Raw genomic sequence first — 15,795 nt, forward strand, 5'->3', positions numbered from 1 at the left:
TCAATCTCGTCGTACATGGCTTATAGTCAGCTATCAGCTCATGTACGACGAGATTGAGTGGGATAACTGTTAAATATAAGCACATCCCCAATTATTCCATTCCATACAAAAAACCTTAAGAAACACAAAACCAGTATGAGTAAATCAAAATAGCTTATCAAATTAAAAAAAAATAAGAAAAAGGAAATAAAAACAGAAGAAATCATAAAACATTGTGTACACAAAAATGTTTAATGAAAATGAGAGCTAAATGAATCAATGTTATTAGTATAAATACGCAGGTGATCATAGAAAATCGTGCGTGCTGAATAGTCGAGAAATTTGGACTAGTTCTCGATAATCACCTCGAGTGACTTGGCAAAATGGCAGCCGATCGCTTTGTCACCGTAAGAGAGGAAGAATTACAAATGATGAAAGAAAATGCTGCCCCTAAAAGCACTAAAGATGCTACGAAGTTTGGTCTAAAACTATTCAAAGGTAAGGTGGAATTGTGATTTATTTTATCTGTTTCAAAACAAAGCATTTTATGTGAGTCTGTATAGATAAGTGACACAAGTCTGCACCACACCGTTATTACATTTGCATACTGCTTTTGAAGTTTGAAATAAATATATTTTTTTAAATAATCACCTGTGTGTTTAGACTAAAATAATTATCTGCCTCAGGCTCAGTGAATATTGGTGAATAATAACCTCGACTTCGTCTCGGCTCTTATTCACCGATATTCACTTCACCTTCGGTGAATAATTGTAAACTATAAACCACGACAAAGACTTTAACAACACTGACCCTCTGTCAAACTCACCACTGGCTTGTATTTCCGCTCAAGAAGCTTTAAGACCACCGTCCTGCTGTAGTAGCCATGCTGGAGGTAAACAATAATCAGGAAGGTAAATAGTTACAGTGTTATGACGCTTCTCAGAAAGAAGCATCTGTTTCGGAATAATTGATTATTAACCTTTATGTTCTGTTCTTTACTCAGTAATGGACACTTCACTGACCCAGGAGCCAATCTTTTTCACATTTAGATTTTATAACAATAATGTAAAAATAAATAACTGGCATGGTAGCACTGCCTGCTCAGAGCTCCAGGGTTCCTGAGTCAATCCTGAGCTCAGGTAGGGGTTCCTAGGTTCTCCGGTTTTCTTGTTTAATTGTTGGCTTAATCATCCTTAGGTGTGAACATGTGTGTGAATGGTGCCGTGATGAGCTGCTGTTCCATTCAGGGTGTATTCACACATTGCACACATGTTCCCTGATAGGTGACCAGTCGAAAGTAACGATGAATGAATTAAAGAATGAATGAATATATAAGTAAAGAAATAATTTCTAATATATCTAATTTTCATCCCAATAATTTGAAGAATAAATCCTAACTATGAAAATAAGTATGAAAGATGTGTGAGAATAAGAGATTACAAAAATGTAGCTGAGATTTTTTTTTAAATCACTTTTAAATATGCTAATGTTTTATGCAAATGTGATTTTTTTTTTTTTAATTCTGATTTTCCATGTAGACAGAAACAACAAGTGAATGATTAATTGTTAAGGTTACACTTCTATCGAAAGTAACTTAGACACGATGGTTACAGTCGGCCGATGCACGCAGCTCACCATCCACCTCTTGAACCAATGGGCTTTGATATCCAACAGAGACAGGAAGTGGACTGGTTCTAGAACTTTCTCTGAGCCATGAGCAGAACTGCCATGTTCAGGATGTAGAGAAAGAAGAGCGAGCGTGCTTTCTATAATTTCCTCCATGTACCTACAGGATAGAAAAAAACATTTCTTAAACACCTGCTGGAGAAATCTCAGTAAATGTGTATGTTTGTTGTGTAAAAGCTATGGCTCACTTCTCAGGATGCCGGATCCAAAATGTGGTCACTTCTTTCTGAAAGTCATTCATTAAGTGCATCTGGGTGAACAAGAAATCAAAAAGGAGGATTAAATGCTGCGGTCCAGTTAATCTATACCCAAATACTGTAAGAAGCCACACACTTGCTTGAGGAGCCGAGTGATATCCGGCCTGTTAACATCCACGAGTGCTGACTCAGATGGGAAACTCAGCTTGTGATACAGGAAGTCACTCTCCAGACTTTTCACTACAAAACAAAACAGATATACGAACAAGAACCACATCTGTCCATCTAGTACACAAATTCACACAGTTATTACCCAAGCTGGTGTAGATTTCCCTCGTTACATTCAGAGGAGAGGTAGAAAACGTTTTCGCAAAGAAGCGCAACACTTTATCCTGTACAAAAACAACAAAATAAATATGTTAATAAATGCTGAATGAAAAGGATCATCACACAATGGGGTCAGAAGTGGAAAAAGTGAGAATAGGGTTTTTTTTATTGTTAATGTTTTTTTAATAAGCGATAAAACCAAAGACTAACATATTTTCCACATCTCAGAGACCGCAAAAGGCTCCATGGACAAATCATTTTGCCAAATATTAGTACAAGAGGAACTGCACAGGCAAGCTGGAGGAGGCTGCAAAAAGTGCTAAGACGAATGTGAACTTTATGAAGTATGTCGCTCATTATGGAAACTGCTTCTGAGGTTGCAAAATGGATAAAATAAAAAAAAGTCATTTGAATGAGTGTGTATTGCAATTTAAAAGCTGACATGAAATGGTCAAAATGATACAGCTGTGCTGAGCTGTGAAAGAGCTCGGAAATGAAGAAAAATGCAAATTTAAGCAACAGAGATACCAGAAAAGTTTGGACTGAAAAAAAAAAAAAAAAACATGATATATTTTTTTTTCTATCAACATTCACTGGATATGAGCAATTGCGTACTCTGATTGGCTACTCTACTGCTAGGATATCAGCTCATATACCATGTAATGCCCTTCAGCTTCTAGGGCCTGCCTTAGGGGCACCACCAGCCACATTGTTCTGGGCATTTTTATTTTTTGTAAATTCGATAAATAAAAACTTCATACAAAATGTCCGACAAAATCATTTCTGCTTAGGCGGACTTCTTAAAAACCTATTGATGGCTGTATGAATTTAATTTCTAATATCATCCTCAAAACATTTTATAAAGGCTCTGAAACTCATCTCATCTCATTATCTCTAGCTGCTTTATACAGGGTCGCCGGCAAGCTGGAGCCTATCCCAGCTGACCACGGGCGAAAGGCAGGGTACACCCTGGACAAGTCGCCAGGTCATCACAGGGCTGACACATAGACAACCATTCACACTCACATTCACACCTACGGTCAACTTAGAGTCACCAGTTAACCTAACCTGCATGTCTGTGGGGGAAACCAGAGCACCCGGAGGAAACCCACGCGGACACGGGGAGAACATGCAAACTTTGCACAGAAAGGCCCTCGTCGGCCACGGGGCTCGAACCCGGACTTTCTTGCTGTGAGGCGACAGCGCTAACCACTACACCACCATGCCGCCGGCTTTGAAACTTGATTTAAAATTATGATATGAAATTTTATATTTATATTTAAATATTACCTTACAGTACCAGTCAAAATTTTGGACACATGTTCCAGTTCAATGTGTTTTCTTTATTTTTATTAATTAAAAGACAACTCTTCATGTCTTCAAGTAATGAAGTAATGATTGTTTCTCTTTATTTGAGCGGTTCTTGACGTAATATGGATTAGTACAGTTGTGGAATCGGGCTATTTACTGTATTTGTATTATTTACTATTTGATCTCAAATGCATTAAGAAGGGAAGAAATTAATCCACTCATTAACTTTTGACGAGACGCACTTGTGAACTGAAAAGCATTCCAGGTGACTACCTCATGAAGCTGGTTAAGAATATGCCAATAGTGTGCAAAGCGTCATCAAGGCAAACGCTGGATACTTTGAAGAACATAAAATATGAAACTTTTTGTTGTTCACACTTTTTTGTTTACTACATAATTCCATATATGTTCCATGTGTTATTTTATCATTTTGATGTCTTCAGTATTGTTCTACAATGTAGAAAATACAAAATACATAAAAACCTATGACTGAGTAGAGTATGGGGTGTACAAACTTTTGACTTAATAAACAAGTAGTTTTATTTTAACATTTATAACTTAGTCAAAGGAGGAGCTTTGTGTATTAGAGAAATTGAAATGTCCGCTGTTATTAACAGTTTTGACTGAACACTGATTACTGAATAATTCCATCTGTGTTATTTTATAGTGTTTAAGTCTTTATTAATATTTTAAATTAGTAAAAAAAAAAAAAACATCTTCTATGAGCAGATGTGTCCACAGTTTTGACTGGTGTTAATAAATAAAGTTATTTCATAAAGACTCTCATTCCATATGTTCAGTACGTAAAACATATGGAGCACATTTATACACCCAATTTAATGCCATTAAATTCCTAGTTACACCCCCCCCATGCTTGTTGACACAACAAGTCTTGTCTTGTATCTTGCCACATAAGCAACGTGTGGGTCAAATGCCAAGAAATGAGGCATATTTTGTCCAAAATTGAAGTCCTGTGATGTACACGGCGAATGTGTGGCATTAATGTGCAGGGATGAGAATGGAAAATATTTAAAAAGTCTGAAAAAACCAGGGCGGGGCCCATGGCCCAGGGGGGCGGGGCCCATGGCCCGGGGGGCGGGGCCCAGGGGTTCCAGGCGCTAATGATTTTTGGCTTTTTTTTTTTTTACCCCAAAACCATTAATTTTATCAGCAAAAAGTTGCAATGTATTTGGAAATAAATTCCCCTTCTTGGTGGACTACCAGGTGAAAATGATTAATATGGTACAAGAGACTTGTTTTTAATCAATTCACATTTGATGATTTCAAAAAATCAATGCACCTTTTAATATAAACGAGCTCTACAGTATTATATTTCTGCATTTTTGCTATTCATGTCTTTGAATACTCTAATCCTTTAAAATGAAGTGCAAACCAGAAAAAAGTTCTGTCATATAATTCTCTTAAGCTTTCTTCTGATGTTATCATGGTAGCAGGAGGTCTTGCATATTAAGCAGGCAACATTCAACATCACTCATCACTTCCCTTTCAACTGTTGTGTGTACTAACTAGGTTTTATCTGGATAGGATGTTGTGTAATGTAATGCATATACCATATGGTCAATTTGAAGATCGAGATGGTGATTTTGAGTTAAAGAACAGGCATGTACAATGGGCATTACAAATTGGAAAAATTTTTTTAAATCAAAAACTATAAGTTCATCTCAGCCTAAAAAAATGTGGGCAGACGCTCCCGCGTGGCACATGCCAGCAATTCCCCCCCATGAAATGAGCAATAAGTAGGAGAGTTATACACGGTATCATACCTAAAATTTTATCAGAAATATAGCATATGATACTATGATTCTCCCCAACATGCTACATTAGACAAGCTAACCTCATTTATAAAAAGATACACACTTGTATATGACGTGTATTTGATATATATGATGTATATTCATACATTGTTACTTTACGGAAATCTTCAATAAGTTTGGTCTTTTCATGACAGCCTGTTGTTGACCTAAATATAATGCACATGAAATGACACTCCTCACCTCAACATGTCCTTTACAATCATTTAAGCCACCATGGGCAATGCTGAAACCACTGCTGCAAACAGTACATCGCGCGAAACTGTCATTATTTTCTACCCTTATTAGACAGGGAGATTCTTTTGTGTAATCTGAGGTGAAGTGGGGTTTGTACTTTGGTTTTTTGGGGCGCGCGCTCTCTCTCTGCTATGCCGGTCCTGTTGGCTGCACTGACTCAACTAAAAACTTCGGTCCTCGAGAAAAGGGATAAAAGCCCGCCCACACTGAAAGCTGATTGGCTTATTTTGCTGAGTAACCCAATCAGGATGCTCTTTGTCTGGCATGCGCTACATGAACAGGCACACAGGCAGTGTTGCCACATTGGGTGGTTTTAAGTGCATTTTGGCGGGTTTTGAACATATTTTGGGATGGAAAACGTCAGCAATATCTGGCAACACTGCACACAGTCTCCCTCGCGCGCGCACATTCTGATGCGTGATGCAGACCTTAATGTTGCGCGCGCACGCTCTTGCTCGCTTCTATCAATATGCAGGAGACTCCCGGAAGTTCTGGGAGACTTGGGATGTCTGCGTTATAAGGTGACCACAGATCGTTAATCATACCCCCCCCCCGAAAGTTTCTCAACGGATTTACATCGATCTCAAAAACGATCATTTTGGTCTGAAAAAGTCGGAAATCCACCGATCGGCGGAAAATTCTCATCCCTGAATGTGGCATATCTGGGCTTTGTATGGGGTTCAAGGGACGTAAAGTTATGGCATACTGTATGTTTGGCATATGATGCGTTACTGTGGCGTAAGCATTTTGTTGGTGTGGCATTTCGTTCTTATGTGTGACATTGCTCCTGCATACCTGTGGTGTTCGCAGGTGGGTATAAAAGGGGGCCCCACACTGCGTTCTTTGTCACTCATCACAGTCAAGAAAGCATCATGCCAGTAAAGAAGTCAGGACCCAAGAAGGGCAAGGGAAGAGGGACGATATCAGCCACATCCACCCAGCCAGCCCCAGAGCCACCTTCATCAGACACGTCAACTAAAGCGTTCGCACAGCGTAACAGGTGTTCGAGTAACGCTCCCGTTGCGTCACTGCTGCGTAGCTTTCGTTTTTACGGGGTACACGTGACGTATGTGTGACATATCAAAGCTGCTACGTATGTGCTACGGATTTTTACTTGCGGACTTAAAAAATACGCCGCACCCAGGCGTACAAGGAGATCATGTTACGTATCCTAGGGTATTAACTACGTAAGCTGGCGATGCTATGACATTCCTTTCTTTCTGCCACATATCCTGATATGCCGTACATACGCAAGGCTGAAACGCCAATGTGTGAACCAAGCAATATGAAAAGAGATTGCACAGAAAAATATATTTAATATGTGTCATTAAACTATACTTAGCATATTAGCATGCCAGCTGTTAGAATGCTAGCAATCAGAATGTTAGCATTGGCATGTTAGCACTTAGAATGCTAGATGTTAATAGTTTGCTAATCATCACAATTGCGCTGCAAACTCAGCCACTGAAACCATGCCAAACACACTCTCTGTCAATCACACCCCTCTTCAATAGCTGAGCAAGCACACTTTGCATTTTCTCTGTGGAAATGCAGTCCAGTTTTTTTTTTTAATTGCTCTTGATTGTGATCCCTGTGACATTTCAAATATGTTTATAAAAGCACATATTAAAACACATAGTTTGCCTCAATTGTACATACCTGTACATACCTACAGTTGTACAATTGTAGATCCTACAGTGGTGTTGGCTACACCGGCAACTAGAAAGTAGCCTGATTCTGTGGGGAAAACCACATACTGTATGTAGACTGGCTATTCGACCCTGACCAACATGCATGGCACTAGAATGGTGGCTACAATTATCGACAGTCCATAATTATCGACACCTTTCCAGATTTACCAATAAAAAACAAATTTTACAAAGGTGAGTTTCAGTTCCAACAGTTGTTCTTGGTTAATCAATCAACCGGAACACCCCCTGCCCTTCGATCTTGTCGTCTGATAACGCAGCTCGTTACCAGAGATGGAATTTTTTTCAGCATGATCAGCAATTTGAGGAAATCCTGGACGTCATCATCGCAGGTAAGCATGGTGGAAAGATCACGGACATGTTTTTACTGATCAAATTCACTGATCTTTCATGATCTCCTTGTTGAAACCTACTTTGCTTCTTACTCTTTCATTTGACAGTCGCCGTTTTATATCTAAACATGCGTTTGAGAAGTCACGTGAGGTGTCGATAATAGTGATCACTTTCACCGGTGTCCACCATTATCTACACCCTGTGGAATTAAGTGACATTTACGACTGCTGTGAATCAATCTTTGTGTAACATTGTTGAAGTAGATGAAGTACTTTAAAAAAAATAAAAGTGCTGTGATTTATAATAATTTTTTTCTGATTCATAGCAGAATGGAATGCTTATAGAGTATTTGGAATCCTATTGCAATAAATAAAATTAGACCAGAATTAAATTCCTCGCATATAAAATATTACATGCTTGAAATATTCAGATTTTTCTATTCCATTCAGAATTTTTCTTCAGTTTGTAAATATCTACCACATATTACAATATCAGTAGACATTTTATATTTTGGTTCGAGGAATGACATGCGACTGTAACGCGGCTGTAACAAACCAGACGCTTGCAGATTATGAATGAACTCAAGGTTTTAATAAGCACAATAGAAAAAGACAATGTGCAAAAGCCAGGCCAGGTCAATACCAAGAGATCCAAAACAGTAACGAGGGCTAGACAAATCGTGGTCAGGAAACGGGCAATAGTCCAATAACCGGGAATCAGAAAAAACACAGGGAATCTAAACACAAGGGCTAGGCAAATCGTAATCAGAAGACAGGCGAGGATCGAGAAACCGGGAAGCAAGAGAAACGAGCAAACAAACAAACACAAGGGCTAGGTGAAACGGGAAAAAAACAGAAGGCAAAAAGGGTCATACACAGGAATACAATCAGAATGATAACGCTCAGTAGGCTCACGAAATGTAGAGGTAATACTGTGCAATGAACAAAACAAATAAAGGGGTATAAATACAAACGGAAACAAAAAGGTACAGGTGATGGTGATTAGAACTCGGGGGAGCCACTCCTAGGAAGTGGCTCTGGGTTGGCTGACGGAGTGCATGTGGTAGTGACTGGTGTGTGAGGGGGATTGTGGGAAGTGAAGTCCTGAGTGTTGGGTGAGCCCGGGAGCGTATCAGCAACCTTTGACCTGGATTTTCATGTGGTTCAATGTCAACTGCCTGTTGACATTCATTGGTAAATTACAGAACTAGAAATTAATACAAAAAACAACAACGAATGATTAACAAAATGTGATCTACGAAAATACTTAGAAGGTGCGTAGAAAGTGGAACAAAAAGATTTTCTGACACCGGTTAAACATTATCAGTTAATTTGTTTACAAACATTAGAATTACTTCCTCGTTTATGTCAGCACTGACATCCATATATACAACAGATATTTTGTACTCAATATAAGTCTATGTAAAACAAATTTTAAATAAAAACTATGTTTTGTTAATACCACATATCGATTTTTTTAAATAAATAATCATCTGGATGTCAATAATTGTGGAATGGTGTCGATAATTGTGGACAAAGGTGTTGATAATTGTGGAACGGTGTCACGTGATCTGATACACTAAGTAATCGGGAATCGACTCTTTTTTTTTTTCCCCAGTGGAAGTTTGAGTAATTATTCATACACAATTTACATATTGAAAGTCTTTTCTACTTTTGCAATGGCCAAAAGATCGTTAAGATGTCAATAATTGTAGTGTTTATCCAGAACCTCAGAAAGTAATGAAGAACAGCTGGTCAAAGTGGGACGACTGATAATTGTCAAAGGTTGTTGTTGTGGTTACAGGTGTTATTTACTGTTGTCCTGGAAGGTGCATGAATTGAAACAAAAATCGAAACAGGCTGATTTTTCTCACACTGAGGTCGGGATCTGGGTCAGTGAGGGCAGCTGAGAGGTTTCGGCGTAGACCTGTCCAGCTCTCACAGCTCAGCACGTCAGAAGGAGGAGCACAGCACAGCAGCTGCAAGGCTTCCCAGCGTATCTACACACACACACACACACACACACACACACACACACACACTTACCCAAGTCCTGCCTCACTATCAGTGATATTAATAAAGAAAAGAAAAAAAAAACCTGCACACAGAAAGATTAATAAACATGTATATACCTCTTTTGGCCTGCTTGGGTCGAGCTTCTCAGAAATGACCTGGAGCTGCTCCTGTTTGATGAAGCCATAGCTCTGCTCAACACATAAACCACATCCATTATACACTCACCAGCCACTTTATTAGGAACACACATCCACCTGCAGCTATTTTCTGCCGTTCTCTAATCAGCCAATCCCTTGACAGCATCAAATCATGCAGATAAAAATCAAGAGCTTCAGTTCATGTTCAATTCAAACATCAGAATGGGAAAAAAATTGTTTATCTCAGAATGTGACTTTCACTGTGGCATGGGTGTTGGCTTGAGCCAGATGGAGTGGTTTGAGTATTTCAGAAACTGCTGATCTCCTGGGGCTTTCACACACAACAGTCTCTAGAGTTTACACAGGATGGTGTGAAAAACAAAAAACATTGAGTTGAATGAGGGACAGTTCTGTGGGTGGAAACATATTGTTGATAAGAGAGGTCAGAGGAAAATGGACAGATTGGTTTGAGCTTTTTTTGCCAGGAAGGATATTGCAACTCATAGCAACTCTTTACAACCATGGTGAGCAGAAAAGCATCTCAGCATGCAACAGCAGAAGACCACATTGGGTTCCACTCCTGCCAGCCAAGAACAGGAATCTTGGAATCAAGACCAAGTTCCTATTAAAGTGGCCAGTGAGTGTAGCTTACTTTAAGGGAGAAAAGATTGACAGCAAGTTGATTATTTTCCTATAACAGGACTTCCCATAATATTTAATTTATTTCAAGGAACTGAACTTTTTTTTTTTTACATTTTTCCATTAAACAATTTTACATGTACTTTTTATCCATTTCTAGTTACAATTAATGCTATGGAACAGTGTGGAAGCATGAAATAAACATTATTATCCATCTATTATTAGTCTTTGATCATGGGGAGATGTGGCATGAGATACAAGTCCCTGTTAATTAGTTATCGCTGTAGAAATTATAAATGTACAAGAACAAACACAATAAATTTGTTAAATTTAATAAACCTGTGATCTGCCTTGCAGAGTCAAGGTAATTGAAAATTCATCACCTGTTGACCAATCAGATTAGAGAATTCAACAGGGCTGGATAAGGAAGTCTAATTTTGCATCATGTGAATGCCAAAGCCACAATTCATTAAAAAAAAAAAAAGAAAATATTTCATAGGATAATTAACAAGAAATACTGGGTAGTCCTATATGAAGTAGAATCAGATTGGAAAGGGGTTTTTTTTTCAGAAAGTATTTTTCTCCCACACAGATGAAGAATTAAGCGCCAATTATTACCTGATTAAAAGAGGAGTCGCTGTCGGAGCAGTTGTCCATGTAGTGGCTGCTCGACTTTTCACGCTGGTTCGTGCCGTGCATCTCCTCCTTCTTCAGCTGATCCTCCTCAAATTTGTTTAACAGTGACTCCACAATCACCGTCATGGTCTGCTTTAAGGTCTGCATCATCTGCTTATATCTGTCACACATCACCACGTCATCCATCTAAAGTGATCATCAGAAAGCAACTCAAAGTAGAGACAGGAAGAGCTACATACTGTGCAGATTCTCTGGTTCTCCTAGTCACGGCATGGACCAGTGTGTCCTGCCCAGACCCGACTCCATGGCCGTCTCCCCTGGAACAGCTCTCCGTTTCCTCCTCAATAACGCCCCCCAGGCTGCTCTCCACATACTGACGCAGATACTTAACGAACTCATAGCTAAAACGTAAACAAACAAGACCAAAACATAATTCAGTTTTGTGATTATACCTTCAAGGAAGGCCACTTTTAAAAATGGCTGCCTTACTTGTGGAAGTTCTTGTCCGTCTCCTCCAGGTGAAGCAGGATCTCCTCGGCACATTCCACCGATGGCGCATTGGCGATTCGTTCTCGCACACTTTTCAGAAGCTGTCTGAGCAGGGACTGGAGCTCGACTTCGTCCTCTGAGGAAAAAAACTGTGACATCGCTCTGCACGAGGTGTGATGCACTCCTCTTCAGGGGGTTCCTGTGCAAATCAGTGTATACTGATTATATATGCCTTGCATACCAATATCAAGACTCTATAGTAAAAGTGAAAAGTTCAAGATCACAGGTGAATTTCTTGTGTCTTCTCAGCTAAGCTACAAATACAAAAAATAGCCTCAATGAGGCTATTACATAGGGATCATATGCAATTTTGTGAAATTGTATATGACCCCTGTGTAGCCACATCCATAGCAGGTGGTGTCACCTGGTGAACAATTCTTATTGGAATATGTCTTTAGAGTCTTCTGGGTGAGTTTCAGTGAAAACATCCCAGTAGTTTATGAACAGTAGTGTTTGGTGTGACGAGTCACCAAAAATTTTCACAAGCCTATAAAATGTTTAATATGACAGGTGGCGCCACCATCTTGACAACTTTTATACATACCAACCTGGGGAACAGTCCATAGGAGTTTGATCAAAATCTGATCAGTCCTGTAGGAGGAGTAGCAATTTTGTTGAAATTGCACGTGACCCTTCTTTAGCCTCATCCATGGTAGGTGGCACCACCTGGTGAACAATTATTGTTGGAAAACGTCTTTAGAGTCTTCTGGGTGAGTTTCAGTGAAAACGTCCCAGCAATTTACGAACAGTAGCGTTTGATGTGACGAGTCACCCCAAAATTTCAGACACCCATAAAATTGTAAATATGACAGGTGGCACCACTATCTTGACAACTTTTTATGCACATCGACCTGGGGAACATTACATGTGAATTAGATCGAAATCCAATCAATCCTGTCAGAGGAGTAGCGATTTTTGTAAATTGTGGACGGACGACAACGACAGATGGACGAAGCGTGATCGCATAAGCTCATCTGGCCTGGCCTACAGCCGGATGAGCGAAAAAAAATGACACAATTGAGCAAAAGGAACCCATTGTTACTGTGGAATATTATTAATATAACAGTTACCACATAGGTACCACAATAACCACATGTTCAACAGCAAAACAACCACAGTTACATTTGTATATCCTAACAAAACAAACAGTATCGTTGGTAATTATGCCATATAGGTGTCTTTTACAACATGAACCATGAGCCTTGGATATCTATTATATAATCTCCTGATAATATTTTGTGCGTCTGTAGTTCTTCAGATCAAAATCTGATTGCTGTGTTAATATGCAAATCAGCAATGCACACCTCTTATCTGGGGAACAATTTCCATTCCAGCTCACATTACATCTCGAGAAAAAATGAAACTGTAAATCAAATAAGGGCCTGAAAACATCCACATGTACACTATATGTCCAAAAGTATACAGACACCTGACCACACCCTTGCCCAAACAGTTGCCACAAAGTTGGAAGCACATAACTGTCTAGAATGTCTTTGGATGCTGTAGAACTACAATTTCTGTTCACTTGAGCTAAGAGGCCCAAACCTGTTCCAACATGACAACACCCCTGTGCACAAAGCAAACTCCATGAAGACATGGTGTGTTAAGGTGGAAGAGGAAAATCGAGTAAGAGCTCTCATTTGACAATGTGCAACCTCACTGGGCAAATCTCCACCGCCACGCTCCACAATCTAGTGGAAAGCCTTCGCAGAAAGTGGAGATTAATTCCATGTAAATACACATGGTTTTGGAATGGGTACATATGCGTGTGATGGTCAGGTGTCCATACGTCGTGTATTTAACGCCAAGGATGCACAAGGTGTTTGTTGAGTGGCAGGACATACAGTAGATGCACATAAACTTCTTAATTTTTTTCTTATTAGCTCATCCGGTGTTGTCCGCCATCCATCATCTGTTGTTGTCCACGTTTCACAAAAATCGCTTGTACTCTCTCAATTCTTCACTGGTTTTTATTCTTTTTGGCAGGAAGGTAGGTCTGCCTGGGGTGCATATAATTTCTACCAAAATTTGCATAATTGCAATTAATAATGAAGATATGGCGTAATTAAGCCCTAACGAGCAGTTTCCACACAAATCGCTTCTTCTTGTCTGTGAAGATTCTCAATCATCCAGGTCATAGTAAACTGTGGGTGGTAGAAATGGGCAACTGGACTTGCTTGAAAATTCTTGAAAACGTTTCACCTCTCGTCCAAAAGGCTTCCTCAGTTCTGTCTGACTAATAGGGAGTATCAGATATTTATCCTCTCCTGGCTCAGAATCAGAATCAGAATTCTGATGACCAGCTCATCTAAGGTGTCATTGAGGCATCATGTTGGTGTGGGTCGCTGGAGGCTGGGTGTGAATGGCGAGTCATTAGGGTAATCAAAGGATTGCCCGTTAGGGTGATCAATGGCAATCTGACTCTCTCTGTCCTCCTGTGAGTCCCCGAAAACAGCTGGGTCCTGGCGTACACCCAGCCGTCTGGGAAGAGTGTCCAAGACCACCTTGTAGATGGTTGACAAATGATGTCTTAGACCCCCACCTCTGTTCAGTGATGGCCATTCCAGGTTGACAAAAATGGCTTCTTTGACTCCTCGCTCATACCAACGATCCTCTCTGGCTAAAATGCGTACGTCACAATCCCGAAATGAGTGTCCTTCGTTGTTAAGATGAATGTAGACAGCCGAGTCCTGGCCTGAGGAGCTGGCTCTCCTGTGTTGGGCCAAGCGCCTGTATAGCGGTTGTTTCGTCTCCCCAATATACGAATTTGTGCAATTCTCACTGCACTGAATTGCATACACTATGTTGTCCTGTTTGTGTCTGGGTATTCTGTCCTTAGGGTGGACCAGTTTCTGCTTCAGGGTGTTATTGGGTCTGAAATGTACTGGAATGTTGTGTTTGTAGAAGATCCTCCTGAGTTTCTCAGATAGACCAGAAATGTAGGGAATGACAATGTTCTTGCGTTTGTTCCTGTTATCATCCTTGTCAGTTATGTTCCTTTTTATGCTCTTTAGGAAAGCCAGTTGGGATAACCGCAATTCTGAAGTGCTTTCTTGATATGATTCTGCTCCTTCTCTTTTCCCTCTAATGTTGTAGGAATGTTCTGAGCCCTGTGTTGCAAGGTCCTAATGACCCCCAATTTATGTTCCAGTGGGTGGTGAGAGTCGAAAAGTAGGTACTGGTCTGTGTGTGTGGGTTTCCGGTAGACCTCGATACTAAGGCTTCTGTCTTGTCTAATGTGTACATCACAATCCAAGAAGGCTAGATTATTCCCACTGACATCCTCCCGAGTGAAGTTGATGTTGCTATCCACTGCAGTGATGTGTTTCGAGAAAGCTTCCACCTCCTGGATTTTGATTTTAACCCAAGTATCATCCACGTATCTAAACCAATGGCTGGGAGCAACTCCTGCAAAAGTGGTCAAAGCTATATGTTCCACTTCCTCCATGTATAAATTGGCCACAATAGGGGACACTGGTGATCCCATGCTTCTGTCTGTAGAAACTTTCATTAAACTGGAAATAAGTGGTAGTCAGGCAGAGGTCAAGCAGGGTGCAAATCTGATCCGTGGTGAGTTTCATTCTATCCAGTAAGGAGCTATCCTGAAGGAGTCGTTTTCTTACAGATTCGACTGCTTCTGTGGTGGGAATGCAGGTGAACAGAGAAGTGACATCGTAGGAAACCATGGTTTCATCTGAATCTAGTTTGAGGTCTGCAACTTTAGAAGCAAAATCTTGGGAATTTTTGACATGATATGGTGTATTCCCAACCAGAGGAGCCAAGATGGTGGCTAGGTGTTTAGCAATGTTATATGTGACCGAGTTTATACTGCTGATAATAGGTCTGAGAGGAGCTCCTTCTTTGTGAATCTTGGGGAGTCCATATATGAGAGGTACGGCTTCCCCAGGGTACAATCTGTAGTAAAGAGATCGGTTGATGGCTTGGTCCTTTTCTAGTTGTTGCAAGCAGCTAACAACTTTCTTTTTGTAACCACTTGTGGGGTCCCTCCTCAATGTTTCATAAGTGGTTGTATCACTGAGGAGACTGGTCATCCTGGAGTGGTAGTCCGCTGTGTTTAGCACCACTGTGCATCTCCCTTTGTCAGCAGGAAGGATGGTGATGTTCCGGTCTCTTTGAAGCACTGTAAGAGCCCTCCTTTCTTGGCTGGTGAGGTTGGAGGGGGGTGCTTTCGCACTGGATAGAGCAGC

The 15,795-nt window shown here is 40.2% G+C and overlaps 1 protein-coding gene across 4 annotated transcripts in view; it reads right to left on the reverse strand.

The window, feature by feature from the left end:
* tbc1d32 (TBC1 domain family, member 32) overlaps positions 1-15,795 on the reverse strand; it is a 194,471-nt gene that overhangs the window by 172,291 nt on the left and 6,385 nt on the right. For 2 of the 4 annotated variants that reach the window (XM_060916426.1, XM_060916428.1), the window contains exons 2-11: positions 11,528-11,726; positions 11,278-11,439; positions 11,021-11,198; positions 9,743-9,814; positions 9,485-9,610; positions 2,176-2,254; positions 1,999-2,102; positions 1,854-1,915; positions 1,615-1,765; positions 806-865 (exon numbers count right to left, since the gene is read on the reverse strand). In XM_060916426.1, the coding sequence (XP_060772409.1) occupies positions 806-865; positions 1,615-1,765; positions 1,854-1,915; positions 1,999-2,102; positions 2,176-2,254; positions 9,485-9,610; positions 9,743-9,814; positions 11,021-11,198; positions 11,278-11,439; positions 11,528-11,685 (1,152 nt within the window). In that variant the 5' untranslated portion in view covers positions 11,686-11,726. Of the gene's footprint in view, positions 1-805; positions 866-1,614; positions 1,766-1,853; positions 1,916-1,998; positions 2,103-2,175; positions 2,255-9,484; positions 9,611-9,742; positions 9,815-11,020; positions 11,199-11,277; positions 11,440-11,527; positions 11,727-12,135; positions 12,254-15,795 lie in introns of those variants that run through there. The other 2 variants (XM_060916427.1, XM_060916430.1) reach the window with 2 other exon arrangements.

The sequence above is a fragment of the Neoarius graeffei genome, chromosome 3 (genome assembly GCF_027579695.1).
Source record: "Neoarius graeffei isolate fNeoGra1 chromosome 3, fNeoGra1.pri, whole genome shotgun sequence".
Lineage (NCBI taxonomy): Eukaryota > Metazoa > Chordata > Actinopteri > Siluriformes > Ariidae > Neoarius > Neoarius graeffei.